This window comes from Ornithodoros turicata, chromosome 10 (genome assembly GCF_037126465.1).
Source record: "Ornithodoros turicata isolate Travis chromosome 10, ASM3712646v1, whole genome shotgun sequence".
Classification (NCBI taxonomy): Eukaryota; Metazoa; Arthropoda; class Arachnida; order Ixodida; family Argasidae; genus Ornithodoros; species Ornithodoros turicata.
Genome location: NC_088210.1, coordinates 5,916,484 through 5,942,857, shown reverse-complemented (window position 1 = coordinate 5,942,857; position 26,374 = coordinate 5,916,484). Strand labels below are relative to the sequence as shown.

The window sequence follows — 26,374 nt, the reverse complement described above, 5'->3', positions numbered from 1 at the left end:
AACATGTTGTCACTTGCCTTCAACTCTTTATTAATGAGGAATTGCACTTCAGAAGAAGCTGATACTCTAAATTTACATCAGTGATCTGATGCAAATTTCATTTAGTAAATATCATAAATTAGAGTTACTGAGAGAGTCTATTGAGATCACCACACGTGGCAACATGATTAGTGATCCTTCGTTTTGTCTTGTTCCCCCTCTGCGTCGCGTCTTGGGTATATAGTCTGGGTCATTGTAATTAGAGTCATTAAATACGCTTATTTAGTGACTCCTTTTGCTGAGTCTGAGAGTTTGTCATCCGTCCTTCGTGTTCCGTGTCTCTCGGGCCCCTTACCATGAGTCTATATCAGCTTGCCTGGACCTTCACCTTTCTTTCCGAAGTGGGGGTGATCGGATATTGTGAAAACACAAGAAAAGACACCAGTTTTCGTGCCACTGATCACCAACAGTTCCCAAAAACAGACGAGGGGCTGCGTCATAATTTAGGGTGCTCAGAAGCTTAGCAAAGACAAGAAAAGGCTAGAAGTCAAGTCGAAATGCGTTTTTTTTTTGTAGCCAAAGGACAATTGGTGCCCATTCTTGGGAAGGAGTGATGGTCAGAGATTACGGAAACAAGAGAAAAGACAACAACACATCCAGCGAGGAACTGCAATAATACTTTGAGTCACACGTGGATGTGGTCGCCACATGGAGTACCGAAATGTACTCCCCCGTACTGAAGCAAAAGGAACGAGTAACGTCAGTAACGAGTTACCGAATTTTTGTAACTCATTCCGTTACTACTATTACCATTTTTTTAAAAAGTAACTGTATCGTTACTTCGTTACCAAAAGAAGTAACCATTACCAAGTAACGAGTTGGGCACAACTCTGGCGATATTGCAGTGTCGAGAAAGTTGATTGAGCGAGTTGAGTGTTGTGATGTGAATTTTATAGTGTTACGTGCGGTGTTTAGTAGATCTACGAAATTTTGAAATTCATGTTCGCTTTGTTCTCATGTATCGAAGATGCACAGCGGTTTTTAATGTAAGAGCGCTAAGAACCTTGTTTTCTACGGAGCCCACGACGACATTTGCGTATGTGGGTGCAACTGGTGTGCCCGTACTTGCACCATGTACTTGTAGCTAGTATTCGTAATTGAACTCTGAGTAGTTCAGTTTAAGGACAAAGTCCATTAGAGCGAGGATGGTTTCCGTGTCTTTTCTGGTGTTAGCTGTAGGAAGGGTACTGCAGAGGGATGTTAGTATACAGTGGTGAGTGTTGTGTCACTACCAAATGTACGTAATGTTGTTTAAATCTCTGATTATTCTGAGGAGGTGTGGCATGTCTTGTACATGGGATGGAAGTGTTGAGGGAATGTGATTTAAATAGTGGTCCAGGTAATTTGAGAATCTTTCTGTGGGTGCGTTGTTGTGAGAAACAATAGGCCTGCCGGGGGATATATAGCTTGTTGGCGTGTACCTTGTAGGTTTCGGGAAGTAAATACAAATGCCCTGTGCCAGTGGTTGTTGGGGTAAGGCTGGAACCCTCGCATGCTGAGTTTGCGCCCGAGTTTGCGCCAGCAAATCATAAGTGCCCCCCCCCCCCAACCTCCCGTTGCCAGCAGATACCCTGTAAACAAAGAAAACTAAACGCTTATTTGCACTGCCGAGATCGTAAATTCAAATTCTCTTCATTCCCGCTTTTGGTGTCCACCCAGCCTGCCAGGGCGTGCCGTTCCGCACCCTCTTTGGCAAGGACGCACGGGGCAGCTGCCCCTCTCGCACCCCCGTCACTACGGCTCTGGGTATGGGATTTTAGGTCGCACTCGTGATGGGATTTCGTTGGTGGAGGTCCTGTATGGTATGGGTTATAAGCGCTATATACTCCTTTGCTGGGTTGTGATCCAGTTTGTAGGGTTGTGTGTTGCTGAGTTGCCCATGAGCTTCAGAAATCTATACTTGCCTTTGGGCTAGATGGCAGTTCTTGTCCTGAGGCACTTCCCTTCATAGTGTCTTAGCGGTTCACTGATTTTCTACCCTCCCACATCAACACAATTCAGAATTCCAGGTGGTCAGAATTCAAGAATTGGGGTACTGTTGGGCAGCGATCTTCACAGAAATAGACCTCTGGGGGCAGGGGACAGTTGACAATTGCCCTGCATGAAGGGGAGCTAAACAGACACTTTTCGGGTAGGAAGAGGACATTTTTAGGATGGCAAAAGAGGGAAAGAAAACCAACAATGCAGGGTGTGGGGGACACAAATTTTCCACTTGTCCCCCGATAGGCGAAAAGTAGGTGCAGGCCCTGGCAGGGAGGCATACATATGCTTATGGGTATGTCAATCAGTAGTGGAGAATCTCAGAATGTTCTGGGGAAGTGTTTAAAGAAACAAAGCAGAGACGGTGTACACGCTCCTTGAGGTGGGTGTAGGGAAATGACCTGACGGTGACAATGTGACCCGACAGTGAGCGTTGTGTCCTGAAGAACGCGCACTCCTGCATCGTTGCTTCGTAGATGTGGTTCTGCTGGGAAGTGTGATGTGTGGAAGTGCAATCATGACTGCATTAGATTGGTAGCGGTAACAGATATAATGTGCGTTAGCTGGAGCCTGAGCGTGCGTGGGCACAGGGAAAAAAAGGACACAACAGAAACGACTCGAGGCAGCAAAACATTTCGTCCATGCAACTCACAGGTGAAGGAAAAGGAAGAGAAAGTGGAACAGAGGAAAAAGGTAATGAGGTCTCATTACCATTTCTAGATTAATAAACACAGGACTACAACCATGTGCCGAGAGCCTTTGCGGCTATGCACAAAATACTGTCTCTTCAAAATCCAACGTATAATGTACAGGGTTTGTCAAGATAAACTTTGGGGTTTGTAACGGAGATAAATCAAATAAAAACAGTGTCGGGAAGCTAAAGTAGATGTTAGAGGACTTGTTATGCACCAAAATTTTATATTGATACTGCCACTTGGCTCGTTTCTCTGCGGATAAATTGTGGAAATTAAAAAACCAGCTATACCTGTGTTTGAGCTTCTTCTGTCAGATGGTATAGCCATAGCCGATTGGAAATGTTAAGACAACAGCAGTTTTTAATTTTCACAATTTATCCACAGAGAAACAGGGCAAGTGCCATGTAGTATTGATATAAGATTTTGGTGCATACTATGTCCTCTAACTCTGGCCCGATACTGTTTTTATTTGTTTTATCTCCATTACAAACCCCAAAGTTTATCTTATAGCAAACCCTAGCTGTATATTACTAGCTGAAGGAGCACTGAGGTAGCCCCACAATTTTTCCTTTTTTTTTTACCTGCGGCGTGTTCTGCAACGAAAAAATAGAGCTCTCATGCGGGAAAAAAAAAAAGAAGAAAACGACTAGCACAGGTGACAGCACGCCTCCACTTGAAAGGAGCTAATCGCGGTGGGAAAGAGGCGTTCATCGTGAGGCACGGTGATTTTTCCATGTCACGCGAGGATCAAGGTCGTGTCGGCCGTCCACGGCTGTTCTGGCTGTTCTCTCACCGTAAGTGCGAAAACATTTTGCATGATGACCGATGGTGACACATGATGAGACAGGGTTTTGAGCCATGATAAATGTCGCCTCATTGCTTCTTCAAATTATCGCAAAGTTTTTTGGGCTGTACTTTACTAACGATGCCGCGGCGGACGGATAGGCGTAGAATTAGCGTTTGGCAATTTTGGCACGTTGTCATTGTTGCCAGACGATACGGGCGAGTGATCGGCAATCGGCTATGTATCGCATAGTCGTCTGCCATCCGATACAGTCGCATGAGACGCGTTTTGGGTATGGAGAGGTTAATAGTCGTCTTCTATTGGATGTAGTAGTATGAGAAGCGTTTTGGGTGTAGGGTTGCGTAAGATGGTTTTGCTTAATGGAACTTTTTATGTTGATGGATGGAAATAATAAAATGCTACAAATTAAAACAAAAAGCAACACCTGAATGTGGAGAGAGTGCATCTTTTCCCAGGTTAGGTATTGCTGTCGAAGAGTGGGTCTGTGTAGATATGTGCATCCGGCGTGACTGAGGTTAGGTTAGGCTAGGTGATTATGTATTGTACATGTCGAAGAGTGGGTCCATGTAGAATGTGCATTCGGCGTGACTGAGGTTAGGTTAGGCGAGGTGATTACGTATTGCACATGTTGAAGAGTGGGTCCATGTAGAATGTGCATCCGGTGTGACTGAGGTTAGGTTAGGTTAGGTCAGGTGATTACGTATTGCACATGTCGAAGAGTGGGTCCACGTAGAATGAGCATTCGGCATGACTGAGGTTAGGTTAGGCCAGGTGATTACGTATTGCACATGTCGAAGAATGGGGCCCATGTACAATGTGCATCCGACGTGACTGAGGTTAGGTGAATACATATTCCATGTGTCAAGAGGGCTGACGTAGACTGTGCATCCGACGTGACCGAGGTTAGGTTAGGTCAAGTGAATGCGTATTCCATGTGTCGAGAGGGCTGACGTAGACTGTGCATCCGACGTGACCGAGGTTAGGTTAGGTCAAGTGAATGCGTATTCCATGTGTCGAGAGGGCTGACGTAGACTGTGCATCCGACGTGACCGAGGTTAGGTTAGGTCAAGTGAATGCGTATTCCATGTGTCGAGAGGGCTGACGTAGACTGTGCATCCGACGTGACCGAGGTTAGGTTAGGTCAAGTGAATGCGTATTCCATGTGTCGAGAGGGCTGACGTAGACTGTGCATCCGACGTGACCGAGGTTAGGTTAGGTCAAGTGAATGCGTATTCCATGTGTCGAGAGGGCTGACGTAGACTGTGCATCCGACGTGACCGAGGTTAGGTTAGGTCAAGTGAATGCGTATTCCATGTGTCGAGAGGGCTGACGTAGACTGTGCATCCGACGTGACCGAGGTTAGGTTAGGTCAAGTGAATGCGTATTCCATGTGTCGAGAGGGCTGACGTAGACTGTGCATCCGACGTGACCGAGGTTAGGTTAGGTCAAGTGAATGCGTATTCCATGTGTCGAGAGGGCTGACGTAGACTGTGCATCCGACGTGACCGAGGTTAGGTTAGGTCAAGTGAATGCGTATTCCATGTGTCGAGAGAGCTGACGTAGACTGTGCATCCGACGTGACCGAGGTTAGGTTAGGTCAAGTGAATGCGTATTCCATGTGTCGAGAGGGCTGATGTAGACTGTGCATCCGACGTGACCGAGGTTAGGTTAGGTCAAGTGAATGCGTATTCCATGTGTCGAGAGCGCTGATGTAGACTGTGCATCCGACGTGACCGAGGTTAGGTTAGGTCAAGTGAATGCGTATTCCATGTGTCGAGAAGGCTGATGTAGACTGTGCATCCGACGTAACTGAGGTTAGGTTGGGCCAGGTGAATACGTATTCCATGTGTGGAGAGAGCTGACGTGGACTGCGCATCCGACGTGACTGAGGTTAGGTCAGGGCAGGTGAATACGTATTCCATGTGTCGAGAGGGCTGACGTAGACTGCATCTGATGTGACTGAGGTTATAACCTCAGTCACGTACTAATATTCACCTCAAGGTAGTACTAGTCAGTACTAGTCAAGTACTAATATTCACCTGACCTAACCTATAGGTTAGGTCAGGTGAATATTAGTACTGGTTCTGGTGCAAGTCTTACGTTAGCCCTACGCAAGTTACGTCTCACAGGGCCTAGCGTGAAGAGGTTCATTTTTCGCACTCGTTTCGAAAGTTCGTGTTTCAAAACTGCCGCTCATGTGTCGTCTGCTATGTTGTTTTGTACATTTTTAGCTTTTTGCCTGCCAAAGTTTTGCGTTGTTTGCAATACGTTTATTAATTACGTTCGTAATACCCAAAAAAGGCTGTAAAATATAAGGATTCCGTTTCGCATTTCTATCAGTTTCCGTGTTCATTGTTAGTGGCGCTGAAGTAGTGGGATCGTGGTAGAATATAGATAGCCGGATTGCTCCGTTTTGAAAAAGTAATTTTCGTAAAACATATTTTAAAAACTGCGTATTTTTAACATACTTTGGTTCGTAAATTCGGAGATTGTCTTCAAATAGTTGAGAAGCAGCGCATATTTGGCTTTTCTTGTTTTTTCTGTTCGAAAAGGCCGCGGCATCGTTGCTAAAGTATATCCGTTTTTTGTAAATGCGGAAATTAGAATCAATTTCTAAACTCGCAATTTCAGAACGGTGACGTCACGAAGAGCGCCGTGAAGTCATGGCAGCGTGGCAACATTGCCCTTCGCCGCGGCTTCCGAGTGGGCTTCTGAGCTGGCTTCTGAGCCACAGCAATCCATTGTAGTGGGTAACTGTTTCGCGCTTTCAGGAAAAGGCTACTATTTTGGTCATTTTCGTCGCATATTTACTTTGTCACTCGCTGGTAGCACTCCCCAGTGATGCCAGGTCACAAGTGCGTGTATTGTGGAAGGTCGAGCACGAGAAACCCGTCGCTAAGATTCCATAAGTTTCCGCGTAATACGGAGCTCCGCGCTCAGTGGATAGAAGCGTTGTCGCAGCATGTCAAGCAAGCCGTGCCTCAAGATACGAATATGGCTCCGTTGCTTTGCTCCGATCACTTTACACCGGAGTCATACCATTACAATGTTGATTTGAAGGCAATGCTGGGGTTTTCGGCGAAATGTAGCCGCCTGAAGCCGGGTTCTGTCCCCACCGTATTTCTGAAGGACTGCACCGATCAGCACCGCAGTACACTATCGCCGAACAGAGAAGTGGAGGTGAGCAAAGTGAAATGGGCATCATTTCATTAAATTTGAGCACAAACCACAGGGGAGAGGAATGACTTTGACACCTCAAACCCCCTAACACTTCGCTGAATATAGTAGCATCCACATAACGCTTTACAATTACATGCAGGCTGTACACACCCTGTAATGTAAGCCAAGCTGACTGCTGTACACGTGAAAATGCCATTGAGTTTGATAAATCACAAGTTGTGTAAGCGCACGCGCGTAACAGGATAGCCTGTCGGAAATTTCAGTCAAGTTTGTTGTGTTCGCGCAAGGAAATGCCCTCTTCACACGTACCTGACCAAGCACGCCTTAACCTACCATGGGCGTGGTCCCCCCTGGAACTGCAAGGTCGCTTATGAAAATACTACAATCTTTTGTCATAGGTCGTAATGATTATTCTCAGATGTCATAATAGGAACATCTGAACACCCACACAGTGCGCAACGTTCGCCTCCAGAAAAAGATGTGTTTATCTGCAAAATTCGGTGAACACTGTGTACCGATCTGTTCGTCACTTATTGAGTACAAGAACATTTGCTTGCATATATCAAATAGTGGTGTACACACTTCAAAATGTGCCAGTTGTGAAATGGCTGTTAACAAAAATTGGTTGAACAACCCTTTCGTTTTTTTCCCCCCGAAGGAGGAATCCATCACCGCTTCTTCTGCTGCACCTGAGGGGTATCCATGTACAGCTTATGCAGGTAGGTTCCCGTACGCAACCACAGTGTCGGTTGCTCTGTTCTCCACTCCCCAGTTCCATTTGCGCCATATTTTGTGGATCTGGGATTTCGTTCACACAATACAGACGTCGTAATGCACATCCTAGATAGTGCCGTACAGACGTCGCCATTGCTTAACCGTGGCCTGCTTGAACGCCAGCACTGCCTAGCAAGGATGCTGGGGTGGAGTCTCTACAGCCATGGTACACGAGCGCTTCCTCTCGACGGCATGAGCTCGGGGTGAATCAGTGTAGTAGGATGGATCACCTGCTGTGTAGTGTCAACACCACCCAGATACAGAAAGCCTGTGCACTTGTCGACATGACTTAACAATTAAGAGTCAGCGAATCAGGACCGTGTTTTCTACGGTGACGGCCATTCATGAACGTGCTTTCAGCGGTCGTGGCCATTTAGAAGAACCATTGTCATCTGCGAGTTGTGATTGAACGTCCCCGCGTACTAAATGTGGAAACTTGGAAATAGAGCGCAAAAAGGTTTCAATGTTTAATCAAAACTGGTTTTCTGGAAAGTGTCTCGAACTTTTTGTCTAAATATTTAGGTCCGCAGGTTGCAGGTGAGCTGAAGTCATTTACGAGTTCTTGGATTCGCGGAACATTGAATCGCAGTAGCGGACGAATTCTGACTTTCAATATCCACGTTGCGGAGGAGGGAGAGGAGGCAAGGAGCAGGCCTTCTGCAGGTGGCGTTGGTAGTGTCACCTAACGCTCTTGCCCAACAGGCACACCAACCGCGCATGTGCGTTATCTACCACACTTTATCTGCGTGCGTTTTTGCGGAAGGGCGAGCCTGAGGAGCACAATATTATGAAATAATTTTGAGGCGTATGCAAATACTGTAGCCTCACCCATGTTTTGCTCCGGGCGTTCTGCTCCCTATGATATGTGTTATCGCAGATATTTTTACTTTATCTCATCGTGACGAGGAACGTGTGTTTGTGTGGATGCAAACACTCCAGAGGCACACTGATATTTTTACTGGTATACTGATTTTCTTATCGCTGAAGCGTCTGCAGAGTAGGTGGTTCCTGCGTCACTGATGAGACCCCGTCGAGAGGGGGCGCTCGTGTACCAGGGCCCAAGAGCAACACCACCTGGATAGAGAAAGGCCTGCTCATTGCCTCCTCACCCTCCTTTGATATGGACATATATAGTTCGTGGATATATATAATTCGTCTGCTAATGCGAATTATTTGCAAATTTGAGAACCCGCAAATAATTGCGGCTCACCTGGAACCTGCAGACCTAAATATTTAGACAAAAAGTGCGAGACGCTTTCCAGAAAATCACTTTTGGGAAGGATTGAGACCGTTTTGTGCTTCATTTCGAAGTTTTCCCACTTAGGACGTGGGGACGTTCATCACGACTTTCAGACAACAGTGGTTCTTCTCTGTGGACACGACCGCTGAAAGCACGTTCGTGATTGGCTTCGGCCGTCGAAATCACGATCCTGATTGGCTGACTCTTAATTGTTACGTCAGGTCGACGAGTGCGCAGGCTTTCTGTATCTACGTGGTGTTGCCCAGAGTCTCCAACCCGGGTCTCCCCGGCGTCGGCGCAAGGCGGCACTAGCATGCGAGTAGCCTACAAGTTACGGTTAAGCGTGGCGATGCCTGTACACATGTCCTAACACGGCTGCATCAACTCGGATGTGATTTATGGTGTACGCGATGAAAAAATTAGTGATGGCTTTGTGACCCCATGCAGTACCTTATTTCAGGTTGTCTCTGCTCACACGCAGCATTTCTTGTGCTTACCCCTTTCAGGTAGTATCCACGACATGTGCTATGAAGAGGTTGTGGACAGCGCAGGTATTCAATTTTTGTCACCTCGCTCCGCTATGCTTTCTGTGTTATGCTCCCCACCCGATGCTCCTGAATCATCGGAGTTCCTCATACTGATTGTCAATCCAATTCAATCTTTATTTTGTCCTTTCAATTGGAAGGGGAAGCAAAATGCTGAGGGGGCTTGACTAAGGCTCCTCTCCCAATATCCATACCTACTTTACAGCAGCAGTGAAAATATGCAGAATCACAAAGTGAGGTGCACACGGAGGGCTAAGCAGTGTTGCACGTAATGCCATTACTGTAATTGACACTTTTTTCACTGTCGGAAATGTAGGTAGCGGTACTAGTAAAAATAGGTGTCGGCGGAAAAGTATTTTCATTACAAATTTATGATTAAAGGGACTATGAAATTTCCCGAACCCCCATACTTTTTTTCGATGGAAACTGTTCTTCCCGCAGAGAAACTAATATGCCACAAATTTTTCCGGACGAAATCGCTCCACTCTGCGAGGAGCACGCGCTGGAAATGTCTCTTCCGCGTTCCTCCTCTCCCGCGCATATTTCCCTGCCGATGGTGTAACTGTACGGACCGCACTTCGGTTCTCCGTTACATCACCGGTGTTGCACAATGGCAAGTAATTCCGCGAGCTCGCGCTGTGGCTGCCGCCACTGCCGAAATCTGCCGATCGCACGAAAGCTGTTGTCATGGAGGTTTCCACTCCCGATGAACGCATACGCGGGATCCTACGGCGCATGCTCCTGGCGGGACTCCTCGGCTCGGCAACACGTCACGATGACGTGTTGCTGAGCCGGCCGTGGTCGCGTCAAGTTACCCGTTGTGTCTCCGCTCGGCAGCTCGCCACGGCGTGGCGCCAGCTGTCCTCCCTTCGCCGCTCCGTTTAAATTCGCTCCCGAGAAATCCGCTCGCGCGACGAAAGTAAAATTTTGGTTCTAGACTCAGAAAAATGTCTTCTTTCGAACGAAACGGAAGAAAAAAATCGTTTCATAGTCCCTTTAAGGCCCCCGGTTTTCTGCTGCGGCGCTGACTTGTAAATTCCGCGATTTTCCCTGGCAAGCAGTCAACAGCGGCTTGAAATTTTCTTGGATAACGTGTGAACAGAAATATTTTATAAACTTACTGATTGAAAGCATTGTTGTCGCTCAGCATGATATTTTGTGTTCCCCTCTGACAAAGAAAGACAAAGGTCTGTCACCTGCAATCATTTTATACCTGCTCAAAGATCTTTCAGCATCTACAGAGTTTGTAGGAACTTTATAGGAAAATTATAGGAAGGACCTTGAAATACTTGCCCTGTTGAAGTTACAGGGCACACTTTTTGTTTCTCAGCTGCAGGCATTATTTAAGAGTCTTTAAAGTAGCACAAAAGTAATTTTTAACACCCACTTTTCTTCCTATAAAACTGTTAAGTAGGCCAGTAAGATGCACCATGCGAAGTAATTTACACCACAGAGTCATAGTTATCGCAGAAATTGAATTTAAAATATGCCGCAAAAAGCGACCGTGCGCAACGGTGGTGAAGAGCATTACCAGCCTGTGATCTTCCTGGAACCTCGCGCTGACGCTATAAGGAGAACGCTCGCTGATTGACCTAGAGAAATGTTGTCTGCTACTCCGCTGTCGTCTGCTACTCGGCTGTTCGGGGTTCTGATAAAGCCTTTCTCTTTGCTCAGTAATGCTTCGGCCGCTCCTTCTATCCCCAACTCTCTGGGAGAACTGGCAAAACAGGTTTACGGCGGCAAAGGGACAAGGCGCTGACCCCCACTGACCGGCGAACCAGAACGAGTTCTCTTTATAACGTCAACGGTGACATGGCATCATGCATCCTCATCCTCGTTATAGCTGGAGAGACGAGTTAAGGGTGAACGCGCGGAGCTATGTTTATGCGAGTTTTTTTCTGGGAAACAAATTGCACACATCAAAACCATTCGCGCTGTTCGGTATGATGACACACACACTTTCATCAGATTTCTTCAGAATTTTATTCAGAATCAGAATTTTTTTGGATGGCCCTCTGTACTCCTTTAAAGGCAAACTCCCTGACATCAAATCAGACCCCCACTGCCACCTCTAAACTGCACACAGAAGGGTCGCCGCCCCTTCCTCAGGTGAAGTATGCACAATAAACTTGGGCTAAAGTTATCTTAAGCTAAACTAAAATCTGTCTGCACTGGTACTGCAGCATGGGCGCTTTTGTAAAGCAGGCTTCACCTCATGCAGGGAAGCGTCAGGTGAAATCCACTTTCGGTAGGTGTCGTTCGTATTCGGCGAATAGTCGGTTATTCAGAAATCCGCATATTGGATATTCGATTCGCGAATGAAATACTTTGAGTGATTGATACTTGATTCGAACTTGGGAACTCTAATATCTGCACACCCCTAAAAATAAGGGATTCCGTACCAATACTTTGGCGTTGCCCCCACCCTTTCTTAACCAGTCGCATTTCTTACTTTTATTCATTCTGACTCGTCTGTCTAGTGCGGATTTCAAAAGTGTCTTGTCCCAATTAACTGTTATACAAATGGATTCCTCCTCACATAAGCAAGATTTTGATGTTGAAGATTTCATGCATTCTTCGTATTATTCGTCAGTGGAAGTATTGGTAGTGTTACGTTTTTAGTAACAGTAGTGGCAGTCTCTTACCTTAAAAAGAAGTATCGATATCGGTATTTTGCTACTTTTTACTCAAGTGATGAGTATCAGTATCGCGATACCATATTTTGCTAATGGGTACAGCACTGGAGCTAAGTGGTTAACTCATGTTTAGAACGAAACTACCGTATTTTCACGCGTATTAGCCGCGGCTTATGCGCGATTTTTTTTTCTCACGGGCGCCCTGCGGCTTATCCACCGGTGCGGCTTATCTGATGACTATTTTTTCCTGGTATTTTCCCCATACGCCGATTTTAACGAAAGGGCCGACTGTGTCTCTGGAACAGCTAGCACTGCCCTGCCGATGCACCAACAGTGCGTAACAGGGACGGGTCCACATTCGAGTAGATTGATCTTCCTGGTGCATTCCCCCAAAGTGGTGACAGTGATTCATGTCTTCTGGAAGATCACTGACACATCAGCCCACGAAAAACACCCGACAAGGGCACAATCCCATCTTGGTAGAACTCCAGAACTGACCTCCTCTGTTGTACACTGTGCCGATCCCGGACCACAGGGTTTATGGCCTTCTCTATGGTCTCCTTTGTCGCACAAATTAGTCGCCTCGTATTGCCCGCGGCTTATCTGCGGGTGCGGCTTATCTGCCAGAAAATTTTCAAAACGTCCCAAAAAACACGTCCTGCGGCTTATCTGCGGTGCGGCTTATACGCGTGAAATTACGGTACTACTGAGGTTGTTTTTTTGTTGTTAATAGAGGATCCGGTGTAATTCTAACACATTGATTAAACACTGAAGCAGACATATATTGTAGTGACTGTTTGCCATAGTTTCATTCTGCACGGTGGTATGCACCACTGCACACTTCGAACAGAATAAGAAGACTGTCGTTTCTCTTGATCACATAGCTCGAAAACGCTTATACATATTATTGCGAGTGCTTGCTGAGCATGCCAACACTAATTTGTACGTGTGGAACTTAGATATTGTAATGACGCTGTAATATTTAAAGAGATCTGTATTATGTAAGGAACTGAAGCCAGCGACCACTCTTTCTCACTCTCTCTCTTTTGTAGAGCTGATAATTCGGGTAGTTGTTGTGCCCCAGATGAGGAAGCAGCTGTTGTGTCTAAAAAAAAAAAAGAACAAATTCCAGTAAAAAATAGAGATATCTGCTCAATATTCAATTTGTGCCAGCTATAGTTTCTTTTTGATGTAGTAATTTCTGTGCATGCTGTAAGGTAGATGTTCAGAAAATATCACTGTCATCGTGTCATTTTTATTGGACCTTCAACAGATGTCCACGATGAAGCTTCAGAGCTGACAGAAGTAGTGGATATGCAGTCCTGTCAGTCTGGTATGCTACGTACTTTTCTCCTCTTGATATTGCTGTGCTTGTCACAAAATAAATTTGCTGTAAAGCAGCTCTAATATAGTAACTTTCGGGCCTTCCTTCAGAGAGTTGCTCTGAAGGAGCGGTACATGGGGCAACATTGACGTCCGATTTATTTTTGTCGTTGCTACTCCTTTCTGGTTTAACTGCCTCATCTGTCAAACTCCTCATAGGTGCAGCACTGACGTCGAGCCACATTGACCTGTTGAGCAAGATAGAAGAATCGGATGTTGTGACAGATTACGAGATGTTCTTTGGCAAGGTGGTCACTCTCAGTCTTCCATTTCGGATGTCACTAGGAATCGACGCAGGTATGTGTTCAACTTACTCTTTGTGAAACAGTGTGGCTTTAATTATACGTTGCTATGGCCCTTCTTTTTCTGCTGCGGCAAAGCCTGAATTCCGCAGCAGAGAACTATGAATTCTGCATTTTTCCGTTGGAAAAGGCAAATTGCCCTAGTTCAGACAGTAAATACTCTCTGTTGGCTCCTAGTGTCAAGGAACACGGTTACAACTCCAAAAACTTTTGTGACTTAGCATAACAAGGTACATTGTACCTCTTCTTCTGAGAGGGAATGACGTTTCATTGGCTATCCAATTATACTTGCTAAGTGACCTCTCTGCATGTACAGAGTTTACTGTCACACCGAGGTGCTTGACAGCTATGGAAACCAAAGCAGGGGTCAGCGTTTGCATTCCACTCCAGAGTCCCAGTATGTTAGAAGGTTGTTCCAGCACACAGATGGGGTCATATCACAGGCTGGGTGGCCTTATGCGGTTGGATCATCTACGCTGTAACGCATGCCGACCCGGTGCAAGCAAAGTCCATTCATCTCGCTCATAAACTGAGTTAAGCGCGCGGTTTCTGCAAAATTCTGCGCAAAACCTCACATTCCGCGGTAGACCCACAATTCCGCGAATTTTTGCAGAATCGCAGAAAAGGCAGGGCCTTTTACATTGCACATCATGAGTGGATTTAACTTGCAGCCGTGCAGACAGAGCAGTTCACGGCCACTGCTGCCACTTCCACCTCCGGCGTCTCAGCTGCTTCGATGCAAACAGATATTAGCTTTCCAGTGACATCATCACCAATCAGTAGCGACTGCGAGTCTGAGCTCGAACCCTCTTGAGCTGCTCCTCTTCTGTAAAGCCAAGCAATGACATGTCAGTGCGCCTGCAGCCATGTCCTTCGTAATAATGCTAACTAAGTCGGTGGATGCCTTTCAGCTCTTTCGTGGATCTCCGCAAGACGCTGGCTTATGAAAGTTCCGTCGGAGACAGCATCCCTTATGTTTGAACAATGTCTGTTCTTTGGGGCCTGCAGTGTGTGCCTCGTACGAGAGACCCGAGGAACTGTGGGATGTGCATCGCGGTACGTGCCACTTGCAGCAATGGCCGTATGTTTCTGTGGGAAAGCCACCCTCTACTGCGGAAGAAGACACTTGGGCAGTGAAGGAAGACCTTGCTGCTGGAATCCTCTTCTCAGGCGTTTGTTCCACGAAGACTCTGAGAAAATAGATAGCCGTGGCTGCAGATGCCTCATCATTTTATGAACAGCAATGCAAATGGTAAATTTTTGGAGTTCTGCTGTGTCTCAAGTCACTTAACCATGAACCTCCTGCATTGTTTTTACGTTTTTGTGTCTTTTTTTTTACGCAAGGTATGACAATGGGATTCCTTATTGACAGAATACACAGAGCTACTTGAGACAGCTGGAGACTGAAGGGCACTTTCTTGGACATCAACAAAGAGAAATGATGTGCGTAGAAGTGGCGCAGGTAATCTTTCGTGATTCTTGCTCTGTTGAACTTTACAGTAGGTGCATACTTTTTGAACGAAAACTGCTGCACTCTTGCTGCACCAGTGCTCATGTGTGCGCGAGGTGTATGACAAAAAGAACGCGAGAGGGTTGCACTCCTTCAACTAGTTCAGGAGGTGCAGGCAGTGCAGGTAAAAAGAATAAGCCTAATGATTTTTTGCATGGCTGCACCCACGTTACTCTATGACAACAATTAACATAGGCACAGGCATGCCTTATACATGTCTATGTCTATGCCTGTGTAAACACACACTCTGTGATTATTTGTGTTTGATATTTATTGTAGTCACGTAATTCCTTGGAACAGTGGGCTCAAATGAGAGGAGGAGGGGTTGCACAGCAGGCTGGCATTCCTCAAAAGACGAAAAGGGTTCTGCAATTGGAACCATCATTATGAACAGTCTTCCTTCTTTCAAAAAAATACCCAAAATCGTGCCATCATGTAACACAAACATCACATGACACTGTGTAGTTATATGCCCATGCTTCCTAACTGTGTGAGCCTTGATGAGGTTGGAGATGTGGTCTCATTACAGATATTTAGGGCCTTGTGTGTTAGAGTCACGACCTACTAGATTATAATGACCATGTCATAGGCACCCCATCCCAGCGTCGCATTTATGGAAGCTAGCAGTGGTGCTACTTATCATCCCAGTTATTGCTTCCTCAACTTCTACAATACTTTGTACTTCAGCTTACCTTAGTATTTCTGTACAAGCGGTGAATATTCCACAGATGTTTCATTTCGAGGTTCATTATCATCATCATTCTACGCGTTTTCGTAAGAGCTATTGCTGTCGTCTGCTACGGCAGTCGTACATACGCTTCTGCGCGTTCAGAATTCAAATTTCCATTGTCCAATCGTGGTGCAGATCTGGCGTGCCGATGAGTAGAGGATCATGCGGACGGGCTCCTCATGGGGGTTGCCGATTATGACATGGTCGTTATAATCTAGTAGGTTGTGGTTAGAGTTAAACCTGATAAAACCCGTTTTTACCCTCCGGTTTACGTCATTGTCACTTACTCAGTGACGGAACTGCTGCCCCAAACAGTGGATCCTGCTACCTGCTGCTACTAACGCGTGTTTTTCTGACTTATTGCGCCGTGTTTGCTACAAAAGGGACAGCAGGCGGACGTGCAGCGAAAGTGAAAACTGAACTTAAATTTGTACAGTTGCTCTTTCCATGGTGGGGATCGGCGCTTCGCCAAAGAATCATTCCTCGGCATGAGCCAAGACCAGTCCCAGCAGCTCCCCATAGAGTCCATAGTTTGAGATAATTCGCGCAACATTGTGCGCATGACCAATAAAAATAGGACGTCATGCATACCAGTCGGCCAATCAAGAGCCTTCCTGTTCAGCTCGCCTTTCGACTGGTCCTGACTACCGTAGACTTCTACCGATTTTCACACCTTACGCCCAGTTATTCGATATACTAAAATAACTGGAGCAACTTTTGGCTAAGATAGACATTTATTTGTTATATGGTATCGATTCGAACGTCTGACATGTGGGTCATTCCATCCCAAACGTCCCAGAGGTGACTCTCGACCCTCTTCGATTTAGTTATAAAAATTCGTACGAATTTATAACTTGGAGAAAACCACTAAAACAAAGGTTTTAGCTGCCATCGCAAAATAGTTGTCTCTAAGTATCTGTATAAAGTTACGGGGTTAGCCCCCTGACCAACCCACTAGTCTACGCGTGGCGCCGCCAAAATTATGGAGATACCGCAACTGTTTTCTTGCTGCGGTAAAGAAGAAGTGTTCGCCTACCTATCTGAGGGTCACAAATATTCTGGCTACTCGCCATCCTAAAGGAGGGTACGAAACCTTCGCATTTTTTCCGAGTTAAATCGCTCGAAAGCATAGAGACAAAACAATTTTTAACATTGAGATACAAACGGGTACTACAAGCCAAAAAAGTGTCGTTGAGATGTTAAACGCAATAAGAGGAGAAAAAATTACGCAAAGACGCGACTCTGGCGAAAATATGGCAACTTTAACCTGAAATAACAAAAATGGTGGAGCGCAAAAAGAAGAACAGTGAGAGCTGGAAGAAAGTATCATGCCAGGGAACACAAAGAGTAAGTTTTACAAAAGTACAGTCACGTCTCGCTTATCCGGAGTTCAGATATCCGGAAAACTCGTTATCCGGACTACATTACCGGGAACGAACCTGCTGCCATTGGATTTTGTCTCGGTTATCCGGAATCCGTTATCCGTATCCGGGCAGCAAGTACAGGGAACAATCTTCCAGGACCTAGGTCATTCTGATTCGCTTATCTGGACAACTCCTCTGTTCTTTGTCCCTGGCATGTGCTGTGTTCGCATTATTATGGAAAAAGGTCGCATCTCACGTGGACATTCTGTACTATTTGACTCCCCTTTCTTCATGTACCGTGTGTGCTGGCACACGGCAGAGGGGGTAGGCGATAAGCGGAAGAGGTGCCCTGTATCCACCGGGCGCAAGAAATCTACGTGCGAACGTCAATGCCCAGGCCGTCTGAAAGCATCGCCTGTCTCTTGGAATATGCCAAAGGCATTTGCAAAAACACAAAAACATGTGCGCGGGACCAACTTTCTGAGACATTACCCTTCTTTGAACAGCAGGGTGACGCAGCAGGTGCTGTTGGCTGTGACCAAAATTCTGTCACACGCGTGCCTACTTATTTCAAGCAGCTGACTTGGCATGAATTTGTGAAGTAACGATCTTTTCCTTGTTTTCTTTTCTGGAGCTATAAAGCGGTCTTCCAAATATTTCGGGTTTCCCCGGAAGTTTGCTTGGTCCAGTTATCCAGACGAAACGGGACGACTCCCGAGGTGCCCGGATAATCGAGACATGACTGTGTATTTTTTTTATAGCGGAGAAAATAATTTTTGAAGTTCGGGTCCGGCGCAGACAGCGCGTGCAACTGTCACTATACGAACGTTTTTTCCTCACGCTTCAACTCTTATCAAATCTTGAGGTGATGGGAAGCTGTAAGGAATGATACTTCTAGCTGTACTAACTTTCCATGTAAAATTTCGTGCTTTGTCCTTCCTCTAAATGAATAATGTGTTGTGCGTTTGAACGTTTTCTATTTAGTTGCACGATTGCACACATGGCTAGTGTTTTGCACAATTTTATGCCAACAACAATTTTGTGACATAGAACAGCGTTTACACCATATCCGTAGACTGTAAAAGCTGCTACAAAACTGGATTTTTCCTGCTCCAAGATCTGCTACAGGCAGCATCTTGTCAGTTCCATCATTGGTTACGGTAAAACATGAAAAAAAAAAAGACCCAGAACTAACTTGGCAAGGTCCCAACTCAGCTACCAACATGGTGGACAGTGGAGGATGCTAAGCACAGCACAGATAAAATTGCGTAGATACAGGCAAGCTGGTCTTGTTTTTGACAGTCGCCTGCGTGAAGCTATTTCTGCAAGGCTTAGGATCGGGCACACCCATTTGACACACGGTCACCTCCTCCGTAGGGAGGATACCCCGCTTTGTGTACACGGTGTGGCGTGCACAGCTCCGTCCTCCACCTCCTCATCACATGTCTATCGTACGAAATTCCCCGGCACAGTCTTTTTTGCGAGTTTTACAAGTACCATTTACCTCTCCATCCATCCCTTTTACCGGGGAATGACGCTTTTGTCCCATTTTGAACGTGTTTTTAACTTTGTCCAAACTACTGGTCTTTTAATTGCAATGTAGCTTTACAGCTTTTTTTTGTGCGTTAGTTTTAACCGAATTCTTACATCCTTTTTTTAATCGATCACTGAATCATATTCTCTTACATCGTTAATGGTTTTAATCACTGTATTGGCGCATTATGGTCGAAGTTACCGCTGCGCCAATAAAACACCAATCATCAACAGGCAAGCTGGTGGAGGAGGAACTCCATATAGTAGAGACGCCTGAGAATGGACGAAAAACACAAGGACACAAACACAGCAGCTTCGTGTCCCCTCAGTATTTTTCACTGACGCTCAGTCTTCTTCACCATATACATAGGGACTGCCTTTTTTCGGGTTAACATGCCTTTAGCAGATTTGGGAGGGAAAAATCGGGTGCTATTTTTAAATCAGCAATTCGGGGTGAAATCGAGTGCTACTGGCAAGCAAGCCGCCCCCGATTAGAGTGGATAGATTGGTCAAACATATACATACCTCGCGATTTATAAAGTCCAGCCCCACATTGTTGAACATCAAATGTACTTCACATACCGTAAGTACTTATGAAGTCAAATAATATTGACATCACACATTCGTAGAAATTATGGAATCTCACTAAACGGAAATCTCTGAAACAGAATTACTCCTTTAACGGAACAACAGCCGCAAGGTTGTTTGGATTCGTATTTATGTGATGCAAAAATTTTCCCGTTAAATGGAACAAATTTCTTTTTAAGACTGAATTGATGGAACATTTCGGAGCATCATTGCTACATGCATCGCAGCTTGAGCGCTCCGCTCAAGAGGCCGATAGGCCATGTTTAGGATTACTACGTTAACAGTAGCAAATGTCATTTCCAGTGGCATAGCAGAAGCGTGGACATCGTGCTCTTGATCTTCAAAGCAAGATTGAAGTTTGATCGAAGATTTTGAGAGTCGTTGCTATGCAAAATGGTGCTTGCAATGAAGTAAGGGATGTCGAAAAGTACGTTAACAACAACTCTTAACGAAAAGGACAAGCTCTGTGGTGCCTTTAGTGTTGCATGATTTGGACCGCAAAGAAAAAGGCTTATACTCTGTGACTACGAAGAGCTTGAAAAGTGCTTGCAACTGTGGATAAGACATGAGAAAAAGTGAGAATATCCCATTGAATGGGTCAATTGTTCGTGTGAAGCTGGAACGTCTCAATGAGGGCTAGAATAAAGTTGAGAATTGTGTGTATATTCCTTGTCTTTGATGCAGCAATGTGCATAAAGACTGATTACAGCTTCTGCACTCCTGGAAACTACACCACTTAACGTCTTACACACAGTTCAGTGTGTGGAACTCCTGATAAACGGTACATATTTCCGAGGTCCCTCGAGGTTCCGTTTACGGAGATTCCACTGTACTTGTAAATACTGCACGCAGGGAGTGACGTTTTCCGGTTAAAGGCGATTCCGTCCGGTTATTCCCTCCGACTGACCTCCGACCAATTCTGGTTAAACCCAATTTCTGCCCGAATGTTTACACTAACTCTTATCTAGTACGCCCGAGAGCAGTCTTTGATGTGGTTTGTGCTTTTCGCAACACGTTGGTATTGAGCCTCTCCTGTCTATCTGCGGTGCATGCTGCGTAGAAGGCGTTATCCTAACGATGGCAAAGTCGAACATAGCACGACGTCTGTGTTGTAGCTTCTTAGCAGAAATACAGAGGAAGGCCCAGGCACTTCGTTGCTTTGTTTTTAAAACAAATGTTGAGAATTAAAGAATAGCTGACAAAAGCTTGTTCCAACTCGGGCTTGTCTGAGTAAATGTCTGATTTCAATTCAGTTTTTCTGCTGATTTTGCTGTCTGATTTCTGCTGTATATGCATGTGCACAGGCATCAGATAGCATAGCTTTCCTAAAAAGAGAGACACAAATGAATGTCTGATGTTTTTTTTTTAAATTACGCTTAAGGTTTTTCTTATGCCCTGTGTCGAAATCCACTCTACAAGTGTCCTGTTGTACCACGTTTCTCATGCAGGAGCCTCATTCATGTGACAAGAATGTGTTGGTTGATGCTCAAATGCACATTGCTTGTACATATTGTTCTTCTTGTCACTGTTTTTCCCATTCACAGTTGAGCGATGTACAAACGTTGTGTCACAGTGCAAAATAGAGCCATCATTCAGCATGCAGTCTGACAAAAGCACAATATTATTACAGAATCGCTGTGAGCAACTTTGAAATAGGTCCCAAAAATCAGCATTGATATTATCGAAAATACCTAGCTGCAACCTTTCAACATGGAATGATGTGTTGCAGTGGAGGATGCAACCATAAATGATCACAACAAAAATTGTTCTTCGTTGCTGAGATTCCAGTGACGATGGATGAAAAAAAAAAAAAAAAGAAGTTTCCCAGTGCAGACTGTACAGAAGCGCTCAAAAGAGACTAAATGTACATACACGTGTGAACCTGAATGTGCCTGACAGTTGAATCGCTGAATGAAATAGCACAGTAATGCTTCAAAGCCGACAATGTGCTCAATTGTTTTTTCAGAATCTGGCGTCGCATAGCAAATTGTCATTTTGCATCATGGGAACGGTAGACCTTTTCCTGCGGAAGACAGCAGGGTCTCCTCATCACGTGCAGTCACATCAACACGGAACAGGATTCCATTGCCTTCAAGCGTTCAAAAGGAGTGATTGTGAGTCCATCAGCAGGCCAGATATAATACTCATGTATTTTTCGTGCGCATCGTTAATTTGGAGCCTGAAGTTTTCGGGAAATATTTTTTCTAAATTCGGGGGGTAAAAATCGGTTAAATAAATGTGTGCTCTAAATTCATGCAAAGTTGGGTGAAAAAGCATGCCAAATTCGGGAAGAAGTCATGCTCAATTACTCAAACTAACTGTAGTGGTTTTGTACAAACGATGATGAAAATTCATTTGCTGCCAAACAGTTTAGTATGCAATCCTACAGACGTCTTAGTGAGGGCGATTTGCCGGGTAAAAATCGGGTTTCACCCTAATGAGGCAACCTTGAATTCGGGGAAGGATTGGGTAAAACCCTAAAACTTCAGGCTCTAATCATTATGCACGTGTCTGAACATTGCAAATGCAGGCCCCAAAAGTTGAATCGTTGAACGAAATAGCACAATAATGTTTCGAAGCCGACAGCGTGCTCAATTGTTTTTCAGAGTCCGGCGTCGCATAGCGCATTGTCGTCTTGCATAATGGACATGGGAGATCTTTTCCTCCGGAAGACAGCAGGGTGCTCCCATCATGTGCAGTCACATCAACATGGAACAGGATTCCATTGCCTTCAGGTGTGCACAAGGTGTGATTGTGAGTCCACCAGCAGGCCAGATAATACAGTAGAATCTCAATGATACGATCCTGGATGATAAGAATTTTCGGATGATATGAAATTTTCTGAATATTCTTTACGTGTATTGTCGTTCAGATAATCCGAATGTACTTTCCGAGCTGGTTGGATGACACGAACAAAAGCTGCACGCAACAACGGAGCAGGCGAGGATCCGCCTGGTGCTGTCCAAGTCTCCCGCTTTACGTTGGAACCTCCTGATCTCAATCTCCAACTTACATGGTTGTGCAAAACTAACAATGGTGGGGTTCTGTGGCTGTGACCTCTTGAGAGTTGGGGGAAAATCCTAGAAGAAGGGAGCATAGATTTGGATCTGGGAATGTGGAACCTGGTCCTACTAGCTTATAACGACCATGTCATAATCAGCAACCCAAATGAGGAACCCGTCCGCACAATCCGCTACTCATCCGTACGCGAGATCTGCACCACGATTGGACGATGGAAATTTGAATTCTGAACGCGCAGAAGCATACGTACGACTACCGTAGCAGACGACAGCGATAGCTCCTACGAAAAAGCGTAGAATGATGATGATAATCAACCTCAGAATGAAACATCTGTAGAATATCCACCGCTTGTACAGAAATACTAAGGTAAGCTGAAGTACAAAGTACTGTAGAAGTTGAGGAAGCAATAATTGGGACGATGAGCAGCGCCACCGCTACCTTCCAAAAATGCGGCGCTGGGAAGGGGTGCATACGACATGGTCGTTATAACCTAGTAGGTCGTGTGTGGAACGCCCAGTTGCAGGGCAGTCATGCAACTGAAAGCAGTGCTAAGCTATGTCTCGCAAACGCAAAGCGCTATCGTTCAAGGAGAAGCTTGAAGTTCTGAGCAAAGTCAATCAGGAACCAAAGAAGAAGGGCACTAAGCTTGAAAAAGAGCTGGGACTTGCACCGTCAATGCTGAGCACGATCGTCAGCCAACGAGAGCAGATTCTGAAATGTGTGCAGTACTTTGGTGCAAATGTCGAGCAAGAGAAGACTGCACAGCGGGTGAACTTAGAAGTGACCCTTCTGACGTGGTTTAAGCAGGTGACGGCGGCTGGCATCAAGGTAGAGCGCAAAGTGGCGCGAGAGAAAGTGGACAACGTTGCTGTATCACTGAAAATTGACAGTTTCCAAACATGAAGTGGGTGGCTCCATTGTTTCGAGACACAATTTACTGTACAAGACTGTCCGTTGCGAATGAATGGAAAACAGCAACGCTGCCGTTGCTCATCGTGGGCTATGAGCCGGGCGACATCTTCGGTACGGATGAGGGCGAGCTTGTGTTTCAAGGGGCAGAACTGACAAAGTGGTGAAAAAAGCAAGAACAGAATCGCTGTTCTCTTCTGTTGCAACGCAGATGTCTCGGAAAAGTTCAAACTTCAAACTGACAGTAATCGGGAAGTTTCGAAAGCAAGGGTGCTTCAAGAACGCAGGCCCGTTGCCGTGCATGTACGAGGCCAACAAGCGGGTCTGCGTGTCGATGCCCATCTTTTGTGCCCAGTTGTGAAGCACGAACAGAAAATTATCGTTCTTCATCACTGTTTTGCCCATCCCAATGATGTACAGCTTCGGGATGTAAAGCTGGTAGCTTTGCCAGCAAACGCAACCAGCCATTTGTAGCCGCTGGATGCTGGGGTTATCAGAAATGTCAAACATAATTTCAAATGCCTCCTAGTGCGACACATCCTAGTGAAGATCAAGCGCAACGGAGCGAACCTCCAGGTGAGCCTGTTGGATGCCTTGCACTTCATCACTGTTTCATGGGAGCCGGGTGATGGAGTCAACAGCCTAGAACTGTTTCCGAAAGTGTGGTATTCTCAGCTCACACGTTGAAACATGTGCAGAGCTGGACCAAGAAAATGTATTGAAAGAAAATTGGGAGCGTCTTCAGGCGGAATGCTCCGCACTTGATTTTGTGACTGCCGCCGCCGCCGTTTCAACTTGCGGAGTGTGATTTGTGAGTGAGATCATCGAGGACTCTGTTGCACCAGGGCAGTTATCTGCTTCCAGTAATAGTGAAGATGGTGGCGTGGGAGACAATTAGAAGCCGCCCGCAGCTTCCGACAGGACACTTGCACGCGGTTCTGCATGTTTCAGCAAAGTCTGCTGCGCGATCTCGAAGCACCTACGACGCAGCAGCAGATAACAGAGTTTTTTCATCAAACGATACACTAATAAAGCAATACTGTTTATTTTTGCCTTTCTCAGTTTCGTCAGTTGGGGATAATATGAATTTTGGTTGATAGAATGTTTTCCGCAATTCCGAGAGATTCGTATAATCGAGATTCTACTGTATGAATGTTTTATTTTTTGTGTCCACATTATGCGTACGTTTGAGTAATGCAAATGCAGGTCCCAAAACTTGAATCGCTGAATGAAATAGCACAATAATGTTTGAATCTGACAGTGTGCTTAATTGTTTTTCAGAGTCTGGCATTGCACAGCGCATTGTCGTCTCGCGTAATGGCCATGGGAGACCTTTTCCTGTAGAAGACAGCAGGGCTTTCCAGTCATGCAAGCAAACAGATTCCATCACCCTTGGGCATGCAAGTGATTGTGATCATGAGCAGGCCAACATCATGTATTTTTCGTGTTCATCGTTATGCATGTGTTTGAGCAATGCTAATAGAAGGCAAATAAATGAGCAAAACTTTTTGTTACTCGGTCAGTCTAATTTATGCGTGGCACGCTCATGACTAGAACAATTCTTGACACCTGCAGTCGGAACTCGTAAAAACAACCATGGCCGTTCCCCTGGATTTTGGTCATAAAGCAAATTGTCATATTAACAAATACCAGGCGTTATAGGTCGTACTGCTGACCGCCTTCCACGCAGAAACTGGGAGGTGACACGGGTTCGAATCCCCGCACCAGCTGTGCTCTCTGAGGTTTTCCGACGATATTCCAGACGAATGTCGGCACAGTACCCCCTGAAGTAGGCCCAGGACGCATACTAACCCTCCTTCTCCCCCACTTCTTCCTGCTGTCCTCTCTCCATCTGTCCACGTCTGTATGCTGCTCATAGCCACAGTTGCTCCGTGTTGCTAACGCAGAATTGAAGAAAAAAAGGTCATAGTGTACCCTTTATGTGATGTAAGGCTGGGTGGTAGAACACAAATGGAGGCATTTTAAAAGAATATCTTGAACTTTATTTCTGGAAGAAACCTGACAGCTGTGTCTGCTTAGCTCCAATCCGACAGAATAGCGAAAATATTTTGATAACCTTATGACCTACCGAGGAGTGTCCCTTAAATGCTTGCCCATTGTATTCATCAACGTTCCTTTCTCTCCTAGGATCTTTAACATTCAGGAGTCATCAATTATGTTTGTGAGCAGATCATCTACAGTCCCCATGCATTCTGTCGTGTGATGCCGGTAGTTTATAAGTATTCTTGTGAAATATTGAAGCCCTGGTCATAAACTTGTTTTACATCCCTGGCAAAGTGATGGCTGAGCTTTAGGAGGTCCGTGAAAGACCCTCCAATTTTCGTTCCAAAATTCAGTGGTTGGGAACCATATGGAAAATTGTCGTGCTAGTCACAGGGTTGCCCCAGCCACTTCTCCAAATCTCAGCCTTTAGCAAAATCAATTTATATTCAATGCTTTGCTTGTGAAAATCGCGTGCCTGCAGTGTATGTCAAAAGGCCCTAAGCGGATATAGCTGTGTGCGGAAGTGTGTATCCTTGCCATGCTGGCGAGGATTTGGAGCATCAAGCAGAGGCTCCTTGTGAGTTTGGACAGAGTCACTCCCTTTGTAGTGTATGAGTCGCTACTTAAGAGTGGATACCAGCCGCGCCGTTTCGCCGACTCTCGGCACTAGATGGTGCCGGGGTCTAGTCAGCCACCAGATGGCATGCCGGAGAGGGCACGATGGGTCATCTTGAAAGCGGATCTGCGGCCATTGTCTGAAACTTGACTGAGAAACTGAGACTTTGTGTTGTGTCGTCTGTTTTTCGTCTTTTTCCCAGTCTCGGGTTTTCGTCATGGATCTTAGCCACCAGCTCGCTTGCTTTTTAACCATTTTATCTGAAAACAGGTTGTTACAGGCCAGGAGGACCACTGGTTCAGAGACCTGCGATCATAGTATCGAGGGTACAAATAACGTGTTTGCCCCTATTTGTGTGGAAAAACTTGGTCATTGTCGGATAAACGAATTGTAATATTAACAAACAGGGCCTTCGTGCGGAGGCAATAGGGTAGCAATGGTTACTGAGAAATTGTTGTAAAGGGAGGGTGTCATATTAACCAGTGTTCATACTAACGAGGTTTGACTGTAATTCAATAGA

The 26,374-nt window shown here is 45.5% G+C and overlaps 2 protein-coding genes across 8 annotated transcripts; both read left to right on the top strand.

Annotated features, from left to right (window-relative positions):
• The first annotated feature begins 3,411 nt into the window (after positions 1-3,411).
• LOC135370772 (uncharacterized) lies at positions 3,412-24,743 on the top strand. Of its 7 annotated transcripts, XM_064604599.1 has the most exons (13): positions 3,412-3,508; positions 6,151-6,265; positions 6,580-6,699; positions 7,358-7,422; positions 9,224-9,264; positions 13,168-13,227; positions 13,437-13,574; positions 14,251-14,427; positions 14,491-14,831; positions 14,924-15,041; positions 21,271-21,418; positions 21,911-22,039; positions 24,516-24,743. In XM_064604599.1, the coding sequence occupies exons 3-8, from the start codon at positions 6,583-6,585 to the stop codon at positions 14,391-14,393; spliced, it is 564 nt and encodes a 187-aa protein (XP_064460669.1). In that variant the 5' UTR covers positions 3,412-3,508; positions 6,151-6,265; positions 6,580-6,582; the 3' UTR covers positions 14,394-14,427; positions 14,491-14,831; positions 14,924-15,041; positions 21,271-21,418; positions 21,911-22,039; positions 24,516-24,743. The 7 variants fall into 7 exon arrangements, with proteins under 7 accessions (XP_064460669.1, XP_064460668.1, XP_064460664.1 ...); XM_064604598.1 differs by having other exon boundaries at positions 3,417-3,508; positions 6,151-6,699; positions 14,952-15,041; XM_064604594.1 differs by having other exon boundaries at positions 3,417-3,508; positions 6,151-6,699.
• Positions 22,881-23,228, top strand: LOC135370548 (major centromere autoantigen B-like). Its single transcript, XM_064604331.1, has one exon. The coding sequence runs from the start codon at positions 22,881-22,883 to the stop codon at positions 23,226-23,228; it is 348 nt and encodes a 115-aa protein (XP_064460401.1).
• Positions 24,744-26,374: the final 1,631 nt, after the last annotated feature.